The sequence below is a fragment of the Scyliorhinus torazame genome, chromosome 3 (genome assembly GCF_047496885.1).
Source record: "Scyliorhinus torazame isolate Kashiwa2021f chromosome 3, sScyTor2.1, whole genome shotgun sequence".
Classification (NCBI taxonomy): Eukaryota; Metazoa; Chordata; class Chondrichthyes; order Carcharhiniformes; family Scyliorhinidae; genus Scyliorhinus; species Scyliorhinus torazame.
Genome location: NC_092709.1, coordinates 338,716,000 through 338,729,891, shown reverse-complemented (window position 1 = coordinate 338,729,891; position 13,892 = coordinate 338,716,000). Strand labels below are relative to the sequence as shown.

Sequence of the window (13,892 nt, the reverse complement as noted above, 5' to 3'; positions counted from 1 at the left end):
TGTGATACTGGGTGATGCATCTTGATGGAAGGTTGTCACCATTCTGAACGTGTGGCAACCATCTCTTTCAGGCCATTAACATCAATGCTGCCCGATTTCAATAAGAAATTTGAAATGTTCTATTGCCTCAGTCTGAGGGAGTGGGGTCGGCGGGGCAGGCAGCCCGAGGGGGTCGGCGGCGCGGGCAGCCCGAGGGGGTCGGCGGGGCGGCCAGCCCGAGGGGGTCGGCGGGGCGGCCAGCCCGAGGGGGTCGGCGGGGCGGGCAGCCCGAGGCGGTCGGCGGGGCGGGCAGCCCGAGGGGGTCGGCGGGGCGGGCAGTCCGAGGGGGTCGGCGGGGCGGGCAGCCCGAGGGGGTCGGCGGGGCGGGCAGCCCGAGGGGGTCGGCGGGGCGGGCAGCCCGAGGGGGTCGGCGGGGCGGGCAGCCCGAGGGGGTCGGCGGCGCGGGCAGCCCGAGGGGGTCGGCGGCGCGGGCAGCCCGAGGGGGTCGGCAGCGCGGGCAGCCCGAGGGGGTCGGCGGGGCGGGCAGCCCGAGGGGGTCGGCGGGGCGGGCAGCCCGAGGGGGTGGTCAGTGCGGGCAGTCTGAGGGTGGAGTCAGTGCGGGCAGTCTGAGGGTGGGGTCAGTGCGGGCAGTCTGAGGGTGGGGTCAGTGCGGGCAGTCTGAGGGTGGGGTCAGTGCGGGCAGTCTGAGGGGGGTCAGTGCGGGCAGTCTGAGGGGGGTCAGTGCGGGCAGTCTGAGGGGGGTCAGTGCGGGCAGTCTGAGGGGGCGTCAGTGCGGGCAGTCTGAGGGGGGGTCAGTGCGGGCAGTCTGAGGGGGGTCAGTGCGCGCAGTCTGAGGGGGGTCAGTGCGCGCAGTCTGAGGGGGGTCAGTGCGTGCAGTCTGAGGGGGGGGGTCAGTGCGGGCAGTCTGAGGGGGGGTCAGTGCGGGCAGTCTGAGGGGGGGTCAGTGCGGGCAGTCTGAGGGGGGGGTCAGTGCGGGCAGTCTGAGGGGGGGTCAGTGCGGGCAGTCTGAGGGTGGGGTCAGTGTGGGCAGTCTGAGGGTGGGGTCAGTGCGGGCAGTCTGAGGGTGGGGTCAGTGCGGGCAGTCTGAGGGTGGGGTCAGTGCGGGCAGTCTGAGGGTGGGGTCAGTGCGGGCAGTCTGAGGGTGGGGTCAGTGCGGGCAGTCTGAGGGTGGGGTCAGTGCGGGCAGTCTGAGGGTGGGGTCAGTGCGGGCAGTCTGAGGGTGGGGTCAGTGCGGGCAGTCTGAGGGTGGGGTCAGTGCGGGCAGTCTGAGGGTGGGGTCAGCGCGGGCAGTCTGAGTGTGGGGTCAGTGCGGGCAGTCTGAGGGTGGGGTCAGCGCGGGCAGTCTGAGGGTGGGGTCAGCGCGGGCAGTCTGAGGGTGGGGTCAGCGCGGGCAGTCTGAGGGGGGGTCAGTGCGGGCAGTCTGAGGGAGGGGGGGGCAGTGCGGGCAGTCTGAGGGGGGGGGTCAGTGCGGGCAGTCTGAGGGGGGGTCAGTGAGGGCAGTCTGAGGGGGGGTCAGTGCGGGCAGTCTGAGGGGGGGTCAGTGCGGGCAGTCTGAGGGGGGGGTCAGTGCGGGCAGTCTGGGGGCGGGGTCAGTGTGGGCAGTCTGAGGGGCGTTCAGTGCGGGCAGTCTGAGGGGGGGGGGTCACTGTGGGTAGTCTGAGGGGGTTCTGTGACATGTGGTGAACGAGCCAACATGAGTGAAAAACATACTAGACCTCATCCTCACCAACCTGCCTGATGTCAACCTGCTGGAGCGACAAGACAGGACTACTTGCATGTCAAACAATATAACCAGCAAGTACTAGACAGGACTAGGCGACCCCACAACCAACAGATCAGATCTAAACTCTGAAGTCCTGCCACATCCAGTTCTGAATGGTGGTGGATAATTAATCGACTCACTGGAGGAGGAGGAGGCTCCACTAATATCCTCATTTTTAATGATGGAAGAGCCCAGAACATCTGGGTAGCCTTGTGGATAGCACAATTGCTTCACAGCTCCAGGGTCCCAGGTTGGATTCCGGCTTGGGTCACTATCTTTGCGGAGTCTGCACATCCTCCCCGTGTGTGCGTGGGTTTCCTCCGGGTGCTCCGGTTTGCACCCACAGTCCAAAGATGTGCAGGTTAGGTGGATTGGCCATGATAAACTGCCATTAGTGTCCAAAATTGCCCTTAGTGTTGGGTGGGGTTACTGGGTTATGGGGATAGGGTGCAGGTGTTGACCTTGGGTAGGGTGCTCTTGCCAAGAGCCGGCGCAGACTCGATGGGCCGAATGGCCTCCTTCTGCACTGTAAATTCTATGATAATCTGTGCAAAAGACAAGACTGAAGCTTTTCTAGGGGCTGGTTTAGCATAGGGCTAAATCGCTGGCTTTGAAAGCAGACCCAGGCAGGCCAGCAGCATGGTTCAATTCCCATACCAGCCTCCCCGAACAGGCGCCGTAATGTGGCGACTAGGGGCTTTTCACAGTAACTTCATTTGAAGCTTACTTGTGACAATAAGCAATTTTCATTTTGCAACAATCTTCAGCCAGAAGTGCTGAGTGGATGATCCATCTCAGTCTCATCCGGAGGTCCCCAGCATCACAGATGTCAGTCTTCAGCCAATTCAATTAACTCCACGTGATATCAAATAATGGCTGAAGACTGTATACATAGAACATAGATACATAGAGTGCATAGATACATATCACATAGATCAAATAACGGCTGAAGGCACTGTATACAAAGAACATATATACATAGAGTGCATAGATACATATCACATAGATCTATGTATCTATGTGATATCAAATAACGGCTGAAGGCACTGGATACTGCAATAGCTATGGGTCCTGACACTATTTCGGCAATATTACTGAAGAATTGTGCTCCAGAACTCACCACACCCCCAGCCAAGCTGTTCCAGTACAGCTGCAACACTGGCATCTAACCGGCAATGTGGAAAGTTGCCCAGGTATGTCCTGCACACAAAAAGCAAGACAAATCCAACCTAGCCAATTACCGCCCTATCAGTTTATTCTCAGACATCAGTAAAGTGATGGAAGGAGTTATTAACAGCGCTATCAAGAGGCACTTACTGAGCAATAACTTGCTCACTGATAGGTTATGCTCCACCAGGGTCACTCAGGCCCTGCCTCACCGCGCCAGTGACCTAAATTCAATTCAGGCCTTGGGTGACTGTGTGGAGTTTGTACATTCTCCCCATGTCTGAGTGGGTTTCCTCTGCGTGCTCGGATTTCCTCCCACAGTCCAGTCTAAAGATGTGCAGGGTCGGTGCGGGCGGCTCGGTGCGGGCGGCTCGGTGCGGGCGGCTCGGTGCGGGCGGCTCGGTGCGGGCGGCTCGGTGCGGCCGGCTCGGTGCGGCCGGCTCGGTGCGGCCGGCTCGGTGCGGCCGGCTCGGTGCGGCCGGCTCGGTGCGGCCGGCTCGGTGCGGCCGGCCCGCGGCTCGGTGCGGCCGGCCCGCGGCTCGGTGCGGCCGGCCCGCGGCTCGGTGCGGCCGGCCCGCGGCTCGGTGCGGGCGGTTCAAGGGTCGGCGCGGACAGTTCAAGGGTCGGCGCGGACAGCTTAAGGGTCAGAGTGGACAGTTGAAGGGTCAGTGTGGGCAGTTGAAGGGTCAGTGTGGGCAGTTGAAGGGTCAGTGTGGGCAGTTGAAGGGTCAGTGTGTGCAGTTGAAGGGTCAGTGTGGGCAGTTGAAGGGTCAGTGTGGGCAGTTGAAGGGTCAGTGTGGGCAGTTGAAGGGTCAGTGTGTGCAGTTGAAGGGTCAGTGTGGGCAGTTGAAGGGTCAGTGTGGGCAGTTTAAGGGTGTGTGGACAGTTGAAGGGTCAGTGTGGACAGTTGAAGGGCCTTTTTTAATTAATTTTTTTATGGGATGTTGGCTTCACTGGCTCGGCCAGCGTTTGTTGCCCATCCCAACTTGCCCTTGAGAAGCCGGCCCGCGGCTCGGTGCGGCCGGCCCGCGGCTCGGTGCGGCCGGTCCGCGGCTCGGTGCGGGCGGTCCGCGGCTCGGCGCGGGCGGTTCAAGGGTCGGCGCGGACAGTTCGAGGGTCGGCGCGGACAGCTTAAGGGTCAGAGTGGACAGTTGAAGGGTCAGTGTGGGCAGTTGAAGGGTCAGTGTGGGCAGTTGAAGGGTCAGTGTGGGCAGTTGAAGGGTCAGTGTGGGCAGTTGAAGGGTCAGTGTGGGCAGTTGAAGGGTCAGTGTGGGCAGTTGAAGGGTCAGTGTGGGCAGTTGAAGGGTCAGTGTGGGCAGTTGAAGGGTCAGTGTGGGCAGTTGAAGGGTCAGTGTGTGCAGTTGAAGGGTCAGTGTGGGCAGTTGAAGGGTCAGTGTGGGCAGTTTAAGGGTGTGTGGACAGTTGAAGGGTCAGTGTGGACAGTTGAAGGGCCTTTTTTAATTAATTTTTTTATGGGATGTTGGCTTCACTGGCTCGGCCAGCGTTTGTTGCCCATCCCAACTTGCCCTTGAGAAGGTGGTAGTGAGCTCCCTTCTTGAACCGCTGCAGTCCTGTGGTGCCGGTATACCCACTGTGATCTTGGGAAGGAGTTCAGGATTTTGACCCAGTGACAGTGATAGAACGGTGATAAATTTCCAAGTCAGAATGGTGAGTGGGTTGGAGGGGAACATCCAAGTGGTGGTGTTCCCATGTATCTGCTGCTCCTGTCCTTCTAGATGGTAGTGGTTGTGGGTTTGGAAGATGCTGCCTAATGATCCTTGGTAGGTTCCTGCGGTGCATCTTGTAAGTGCATCAGTGTGGACAGTTGAAGGGTCAGTGTGGACAGTTGAAGGGTCAGTGCGGACAGTTGAAGGGTCAGTGCGGACAGTTGAAGGGTCAGTGCGGACAGTTGAAGGGTCAGTGCGGACAGTTGAAGGGTCAGTGCGGACAGTTGAAGGGTCAGTGCGGACAGTTGAAGGGTCAGTGCGGACAGTTGAAGGGTCAGTGCGGACAGTTGAAGGGTCAGCGTGGACAGTTTAAGGGCCAGATTCATCCTCTTTCTCTTTTACCTTCTGAACTCCAGCAGCTGCTCCACCCTGGGCCTCTCCATGGCTCAGGCCCCGGCGCTTCTCCTTCTCCCCGCCCCCCCCCCCCGTTCGCTCGTCTCTGTCTGTGTTAAATCTCTAAGTGTAGCTCTCTCCCTCGCTCTCGCTGCTCTCTCAGGCCGCAAACCCCGCTCACCATCCGTTTTCCCGCTTCCCTTCACCCCACTACCGCCATGTTGGCGAACTGACCGTGGCGTATCGGCATTGGAGCAGCAGCACGCAGGCGCGCCCCCGCGCACTGCCCTCCCGGGTGGTGTAGTTCAGTCTTCCCTGTCGGCCTAGGGGACGACAAGCGGATGGAACTACAAAGCCCAGGCTGCTCTTCAGTGCGCTCGCGCATTGTTCACCCGCCTCCACTTCACTGCTCACTGCAAGTCCGCTCAGTGCGCACGCGCTCCACAAACTATTTTTGTCACCTTACAAAACTTTTTCTTTTGATTTGTTAAAGGAAAATCTCAAGTCCACAACAGCCTAAGGACAGAGCGAAATAGAAATCCTGAATGTCACCTGGGATATTTATTTAAGGCTGGAATTGAGCTGACACAAAGTTGGGTGGGAGGATGAGCTGTGAGGATGCAGATCGTTCCATGTGATTGCATAGAATTTACAGTGCAGAAGGAGGCCACTCAGCCCATCGAGTCTACACCTGCCCCCTGAAAGAGCCCCCTACCTAAGCCCACGCCTCCCCCTATCCAGCAACCCCACCTAACGGACACTACAGGGTAATTTAACCTGACCCATCCACCTAACGTGCACATCTTTGGACTGTGGGAGGAAAAGGGAGCACCCGGAGGAAACCCACGCAGACACGGGGAGAACGTACAGACTCCGCAGTGACCCAAGCCGGGAATCGAACCGGGTCCCTGGCGCTGTGAAGCAACAATGCTAACCACTGTGCTACTGTTTGTGCCTGGATAGGTTGAGTGAGTGGGCGAATGAATGGCAGATGCAGTATAATGTGGATAACTGCGAGGTTATCAAAAACAGGCAAGGTAGGAATGCAGATTATTATTTGAATGGCCATAGAATGAGAGAGGGGAATGCGCAATGAGACCTGGGTTTCCTTCTACACCAGTCGCTGAAGGTAAGCATGCAGGTACAGCAGGCCGTAAAGAAAGCAAATGGCATATTGCCTTCAGAGTGAGAGGATTCGTGTAGGAGCAGGGATGCCTTGCTGCAATTATATAGGGCTTTGGTGAGGCCACACCTGGAATATTTTGGGCAATTTTGATCTCATCAGAGGGTGTTCTTGCTTGATAAGATCATGGTTGACCGGATTATAACCGCAAGTCTGCATCCCGCCTACCCCCGATAACCACTGATCTCTGTGGCACATCACTCGTTACAACTTGCCATCCAGAATATGACCCATTTATGCCGACTACTTTGCTTCCTGTCAGCAAGCCAATCTTTTATCCATACCATATATTAACCCCTGCACCATGAGCTTTTATTTTCTGCAATAACCTTTAAGTGGCACCACATCAAATGTATAGACCATTCAAAGGTTTCCCTTTATCCACAGCATATTACTTCTTCAAAGAACTCCAGTAAATTGGTTAAACATGATTTCCCTTTCACAAAACCATGTTGACTCTGCCTGATTATCTTGATTGATTTTTTATTTGATTTAGTGTCACATGTACCGAAGTACAGTGAGAAGTATTTTTCTGCAGCCGAGGGAACGTACACAGTAGACAAAAAGAATAATCAACAAAGAACATTTAGGGCAGCAGGGTAGCACAAGTGGATAGCACGGCTTCACAGCGCCAGGGTCCCAGGTTCAATTCCCCGCTGGGTCACTGTGCGGAGTCTGCACATTCTCCCCATGTCTGCGTGGGTTTCCGCCGGGTGCTCCGGTTTCCTCCCATAGTCCAAATACGTGCAGGTTAGGTGGATTGCTCATGATAAATTGCCCTTAGTGACCAAAAAGGTTTAGGAGGGATTATTGGGCTACAGGCATGGGGTGGAAGTGAGGGCTTAAGTGGGTCGTTGCAGACTCGATGGGCTGAATGGCCTCCTGCACTGTATGTTCTATGAGCAAATGGAACATCAACAAACAGTGATTAGTTACAGTACGGAACAAGGGACCAAATAAAGCAAATACATGAGAAGAGCAGCATAAGGCATCGTGAATAGTGTTCTTACAGGGAACACATCAGTCCGAGGGGAGTCGTTGAGGAGTCCGATAGCTGTAGGGAAGAAGCTGTTTCTATGTCTGGATGTGCGGGTCTTCAGACTTCTGCATGATGGAAGGGTCTGGAAGGGCAATGCCTGGGTGGGAGAGGCCTCTGATAATGATTGATTTTCGTCTGTGCTGGAGGGAGGTGAGACTCGGGGATGAGGGAACTGGGATAATGGCCGCAACAGGAGCTGCGCCACAGGGGGCGGGGCTGGTTTAGGAAAGCGTGGGCTTTTTCCCTCGCCAAAAGGGGGGGGCATGGAGGAAGGTAAGGAGGAGGAGAGACTCCCACACGGGGGAGATCAACGGGAAGGCGGGGTCAGCAGAAGTCAGCTGACTCACGGAATATGGGGGGAGCAAAAGAGCTAGATGTGGATCTAGCGGGGGGGGGGGGGGGGGAGGAGGGAGAGAGGGGGGGATTTTAGGGTTGCTGCTGCACTGTCCGAGGGGGAACTGAAAATGGAAGTGGTGGTCGGGGCGGGGGTTCCCCGCCTGGGGGACTGGAGGGTGCGGGAGGCGCGAGCACGGGACTGGCCGAAGATAGATGATGGCTAGTCGGAGGGGGGGGGGGGGTAACCCCCCAATCCGGCTGATCACGTGGAATGTGAGAGGCCTAAATGGGCCGGTTAAGAGGGCCCAAGTGTTCGCGCACCTAAAGGGACTGAAGGCAGACGTGGTCATGCTTCAGGAGACACATCTGAAGGTGGCAGATCAGGTTCCATTCGGGGCTGGATGCAAAGAATAGAGGGGTGGCAATACTGGTGGGAAAACAGGTGTCGTTTGAGGCCAAGAACATAGTAGCGGACAAGGGAGGCCGATACGTGATGGTGAGTGGTAGGTTGCAGGGGACGGAGGTGGTACTGGTGAATGTATATGCCCCGAACTGGGACGATGCTGGATTCATGAAACGGATGCTGGGGCGTATTCCAGACCTGGAGGTAGGGAGCTTGATAATGGGTGGGGATTTTAACATGCTGCTGGACCCAACATTAGATCGCACCAGATCTAGGACGGGGAAGAGGCCGGCTGCGGCCAAGGTGCTTAGGGGGTTTATGGACCAGATGGGGGGAGTGGATCCGTGGAGATTTGCCAGGTCTTTAGCCAGAGAATTTTATTTTTTCTCCCACATACATAAGGCCTACTCCCGGATAGATTTTTTTGTTCTGGGCAGGGCATTGATCCCGAAAGTGGAGGGAATGGAGTATTCGGCCATAGCCATTTCAGACCATGCCCCGCATTGGGTGGAGCTAGAGCTGGTGGAGGAGAGGGACCAACGCCCGCTGTGGAGGTTGGATGTGGGACTGCTGGCAGACGAGGAAGTGTGTGGGGGTGTATTGAAAGGTATCTGGAGGCCAACGACAACAGGGAGGTGCAGGTGGGAGTAGTATGGGAGGCGCTGAAGGCGGTGGTCAGGGGAGAGTTAATCTCCATCAGGGCTCATAGGGTGAAGAGAGAGGGCAGGGAAAGGGAGAGGTTAGTGCAGGAGATTTTAAGGGTGGACAGGAGCTATGCAGAGGCTCCTGATGGGGGACTACTCAGGGAGAGATGAAGTCTCCAGACGGAGTTCGACCTGGCGCCAATTGGGGTGGAAGAGCTGGTTAAAGGACTGGGGAGTATGCAGGCAGGGAAGGCCCCGGGGCCGGATGGGTTCCCGGTGGAGTTTTATAGGAAGTATGTAGACCTGTTAGCTCCGTTGCTGGTAAGGACCTTCAATGAAGCAAGGGAGGGGGGACCCTGCCTCCGACGATCTCTTTGATCTTGAAGCGGGATAAGGACCCACCGCAATGTGGGTCATGCAGACCGATCTTGCTCCTTAATGTAGATGCTAAGGTGCTTGCAAAAATGGTCAGGGGATTGGCCACGAAGGGGGGGGGGGGGAAGGGGGGAGAGAGGGGGGATTTTAGGGTTGCTGCTGCACTGTACCCCCCCCCAGCTAGATCCACATCTAGCTCAAACATTTTGGCCACGAGGATTGAGGACTGTATCCCGGGGGTGATTCACGAGGACCAGACGGGATTTGTAAAGGGTAGGCAGTTAAATACTAATGTGTGAAGGCTCCTAAATGTGATAATAATGCCATCGGTGGAGGGAGAAGCGTAGATAGTGACAGCCATGGATGCGGAGAAGACCTTTGATCAGGTAGAGTGGGAGTATCTCTGGGAAGTGTTGAGGAGGTTTGGGTTCGGGGGAGGGTTTATTAGTTGGGTTAAGCTCCTGTATAAAGCCCCGGTGGCGAGTGTGGTCACGAACCGGCGGAGGTCGGAGTATTTCCGGCTGTATCGAGGGACGAGGCAGGGGTGCCCCCTGTCCCCTCTGCTGTTTGCATTAGCAATTGAACCTTTGGCCATGGCGTTAAGGGAGTCGGGGAAATGGAAGGGGGTTCGAGGGGGAGAGGAACATCGAGTGTCGCTGTACGCAGACGACCTGTTGCTGTATGTGACGGATCCAGTGGAGGGGATGGTTGAGGTAATGCAGATCCTACGTGAGTTTGGAGACTTTTCGGGCTATAAGCTCAATGTGGGAAAGAGTGAGCTCTTTGTGATCCATCCGGGGGACCAGGGAAGAGGGATAGACGACCTACCGTTGAGGAGGGCGGGAAGGAGCTTTTGATATTTGGGGATTCAGGTAGCTAGGAGCTGGGGGGCACTGCACAAACTTAACTTGACGCGGTTGGTGGAACAGATGGAGGAGGATTTTAAAAGGTGGGACATGTTGCCACTCTCGCTGGCGGGTAGGGTACAGTCGGTTAAAATGGTGGTCCTCCCGAGGTTTCTTTTTGTATTCCAATGCCTCCCAATTGTGATTACTAAGGCCTTCTTTAAGAGGGTAAGCAGGAGCATTATGGGATTTGTGTGGGCGAGCAAGACTCCGCGGGTAAGGAGGGGGTTCTTGGAGCGTAGCAGAGATAGAGAAGGGTTGGCGTTGCCGAATTTGGGTGGTTACTATTGGGCAGCCAACGTGGCAATGATCCGTAAGTGGGTAATGGAGGGAAAGGGGGCAGCGTGGAAGAGGTTGGAGATGGCATCCTGCAAAGGAACGAGCCTGCTGGTGCTGGTGACGGCACCGCTGCCGCTCTCGCCGACAAGGTACACCACGAGCCCGGTGGTGGCGGCAACGCTAAAGATCTGGGGGCAGTGGAGACGGCACAGGGGTGCGACGGGAGCCTCGGTGTGGTCCCCGATCAGAGACAATCATCGGTTTGTCCCAGGAAGGAATGAACGGGGGGTTTCAGAGCTGGCATCGGGCTGCGATTAGAAGAATGGGGGACCTGTTCATTGACGGGACGTTTGCGAGCTTCGGGGCGCTGGAGGAGAAGTTTGGGCTACCCCCGGGAAACGCTTTCAGGTACATGCAAGTGAGAGAGTTGCGAGGCGGCAGGTGAGGGAATTTCCGCTACTCCCGGCACAGGGGATTCAAGATAGGGTGATTTCGGGCGTATGGTTCGGAGAGGGCAAGGTGTCGGCGATATACCAGGATATGAAAGAAGAGGGGGAGGCTTTGGTAGAGGAGCTGAAGGGTAAATGGGAAGAGGAGTTGGGGGAGGAGATTGAGGAGGGGCTATGTGCTGATGCCCTAAGTAGGGTTAATTCCTCTTCCTCGTGTGCCAGGCTTAGCCTGATACAATTTAAGGTGGTTCATAGAGTGCATATGACGGGGGCGAGGCCGAGTAGGTTCTTTGGGGTGGAGGACAGATGTGGGAGGTGCTCAGGAAGTCTGGCGAACCATGTCCATATGTTTTGGTCATGCCCGGCACTGGAGGGGAGTTGCGGGAACAGTATCTAAGGTGGTGAAAGTCCGGGTCAAGCCAAGCTGGGGGCTAGCACTATTTGTAGTGGACGAGCCGGGAGTGCAGGAGGCCGGCATTCTGGCCTTTACGTCCCTAGTAGCCCGGCGAAGGATCTTGCTAATGTGGAAGGAGGCGAAGCCCCCCACCGTGGTGGCCTGGATAAATGATATGGCTGGGTTTATCAAGTTGGAGGGGATGAAGTTTGCCTTGAGAGGGTCTGCGCAGGGGTTCTACAGGCGGTGGCAACCGTTCCTAGACCATCTCGCAGAGCGTTAGATGTAGGTCGGACAGTAGCAACAGCAACCCAGGAGGGGAGAGGGGTGGGGGGGGGGGGGGGGGGGAGGGAGAGGGGTGGACGTTGTTCGTGGGGGAGAGGAGGGAGGGGGGGGGTTCTCTGGGGGGCATTTGAGCAAGAAAACACATGAATGATCTGGAAACTGGCATGTACGGGAAGAATCCAATGTACAAAGTTCTGTATCTTATTGACTTGCCATGTTCATGTCTTGCCACGTGAGTTCTTTTTCTTTTCTTTATTACGGGGGGGGGGGGGGGGGGTTGTTTGTAAGGTGGAAAATATTGTTGAAAAATTCTTAATAAAAACATATTTTTAAAAAAAGATAATGATTGATTTTGTTTCTTGTTTTTTTTGCCAAGTGCCTTACCACCAGCTTTAATAATAACTTTTTAAAATTTCCCTACAACAGATATTACGTTAACTGGCTTGTAGTTTCCTGCTTTCTGTCTCCCTTTTTGAATAAAAGAGTTGCATTCACTATTTTCCAATCTAATGGAACCTTCCTAAATCTAGGGAATTTTGGAAAATGTGAAACTTTTTTTAGCTGATTAATCTCCTTCGGGGTAGGTTATGTAAAGTTCGCAGCATAGTTGCTGATAGTACCTTGTCGAAGGTCACAGCTCTACACTTTTTGTGGGAACATAGGAAATAGGAGTAGGCCATTCGGCCCCTCAAGCTTGCTCCACCATTCAACTAAATCTTGGCTGACCCTCCTGCACTCTCCCCATTATCTCTTGATGTCTTTCGTATCCAGAAATCTAGCGATTTCTGTCTTGAACGTGCCCAAGTGCTGAGCATCCACAGCCCCCTGGGTTAGAGAATTCCCAAGATTCACCACCCTCTGACTGACAAATTCCTCCTTATCTCTGTCCTAATTGGCTTGCCTCCTATCAAAAAGGGTGCACTTGACTGTGTCTGGTTGATAACATAAGTGAGAATCAGACTGAATGTAGGAAGTTCAGAGGAGAAATGAAAATGTAAATAAGAAAGACAAAGAGAATGTATAAGACGAGACTGGCAGCTAACACAGAAGGGGATCAAAAAGTCTTCTATGGGCACATAAATAATAAAAAGGTAGCAAGAGGAGTGGTGGGGTCAATGAGGGACCACAAAGACAATGTACACATGGCTGCGAGCAGCCATGGGGTATAAAATGAATTAATTGCATCTGCCTTCACCAAGGAAGAATACACTGCCAAATCTAATTCTTGGAAGGGCTAAATATTGATACATGGAGGGTATTAGAAAGTCTATCTGTAATTAAAGTTGATGAGTCATAAGGACAACGTCGGATGTATCTGAAGTTCGTATCAAATGCAAGGAAGTTATGATAAACCTTTAGAAATCACAGAACACGGCTGAATTCAAGCATCGGGCAGTGGAGGATGGCTCCGGGGGTGCCTTCTTTCCCACTTACCAGAATGACCGGATCCTGAGGCAGATTCTGCACTTGGAACCTCATTAGTTATGCACAGTATGTTCCACTTCCAGCCACTTGGCGGGCTGGCTTTTTATTTGATTGCCCGCCGTCAGTTGACAGTTTCAAAGGTTCAGGCGCTACATTTAAATACCAGTCCAACACACTCGTATCACTCTCTCCAGCCAACCTGTCTTCACCAGGATGTCAGTAACCCAGAGGGAAAAGGTGAGCAGATGCAAGAGGTTTGTTGCGCAATTCAACCACGCCCCCATAAGCTCACAACCCGCAAGGTGCCCATGCCCCACTTGGAGCGCTGCCACCTTATCTGGAGTCTTTGTGCATCCTCTCCCAGTATACAATGTATTAATCCTTTGACCCCCCCCTTGTTTGTGAACTCTTCATGCAGCGTGCCGGGGTCTAGCTTCCATGTCCCACATCCTGGGGGGGGGGGGGGCAAGGGAACACCTGTAACCTCCACCACCAGACACAGTACTGATCTGCAACGGTGACACAGGCGGTCCAGCAGCAGGGTGATGTCCATAAAGACTAGCTCGGCATGGAGGTGGAGTTCAGGAACAGGTCTGCACTGACAGAGTGGTGCATCAGGAGCAGCGCAGCACCATGGCCGTGTTACACTCGAGAGTTGGCAGAAATGGTCTTTTCAAGCTGGCAGGATGTGACGAGTGGTGTGCTGCAGGGATCAGTTCTGGGGCCTCAACATTTTACAATTTATATCAATGACTTGGATGAAGGGACTGAAGGTGCTAAATTTGCTATCGACACAAAGTAGAAAAGTAAATTGTAAAGAGAACATAAGGAGACTACAAAGGACACAGATAGATAAAGTGAGTGGGCAAAACTCTGGCAAATGGAGTATAACGTGGGCAAATGTGAAATTGTCCATTTTGGACAATTTGGAAGAATTTAAAAAAGGTTAGTTATCTAAATGTTGAGACTGCAGAGCTGAGAGATACAGAGGGCAGTGACCTAGTGCATGAATCACAAAAGGCTATTATACAGGTAGAGCAAGTAATTGGGATAGCTAATAGAATGTTATTGTTTATTGTGTGGGGAACTGATTACAAATGTAGGGAGGTTATGCTTCAGTTGTACTGGGCATTGGTGAGAACCACATCTGGCATATTTTTGATCAGTATTTAAGGAAAGATGTAAA

The 13,892-nt window shown here is 54.5% G+C and overlaps 1 protein-coding gene across 3 annotated transcripts in view; it reads right to left on the bottom strand.

The window, feature by feature from the left end:
* The window catches only part of aup1 (AUP1 lipid droplet regulating VLDL assembly factor), a 48,525-nt gene extending 43,308 nt beyond the window's left edge, over positions 1-5,217 (bottom strand). For all 3 annotated transcript variants that reach the window (XM_072497701.1, XM_072497702.1, XM_072497704.1), the window contains exon 1: positions 4,999-5,217. In XM_072497701.1, the coding sequence (XP_072353802.1) occupies positions 4,999-5,039 (41 nt within the window). In that variant the 5' untranslated portion in view covers positions 5,040-5,217. The remainder of the gene's footprint in view (positions 1-4,998) is intronic.
* Between the last annotated feature and the right edge of the window lie 8,675 nt (positions 5,218-13,892).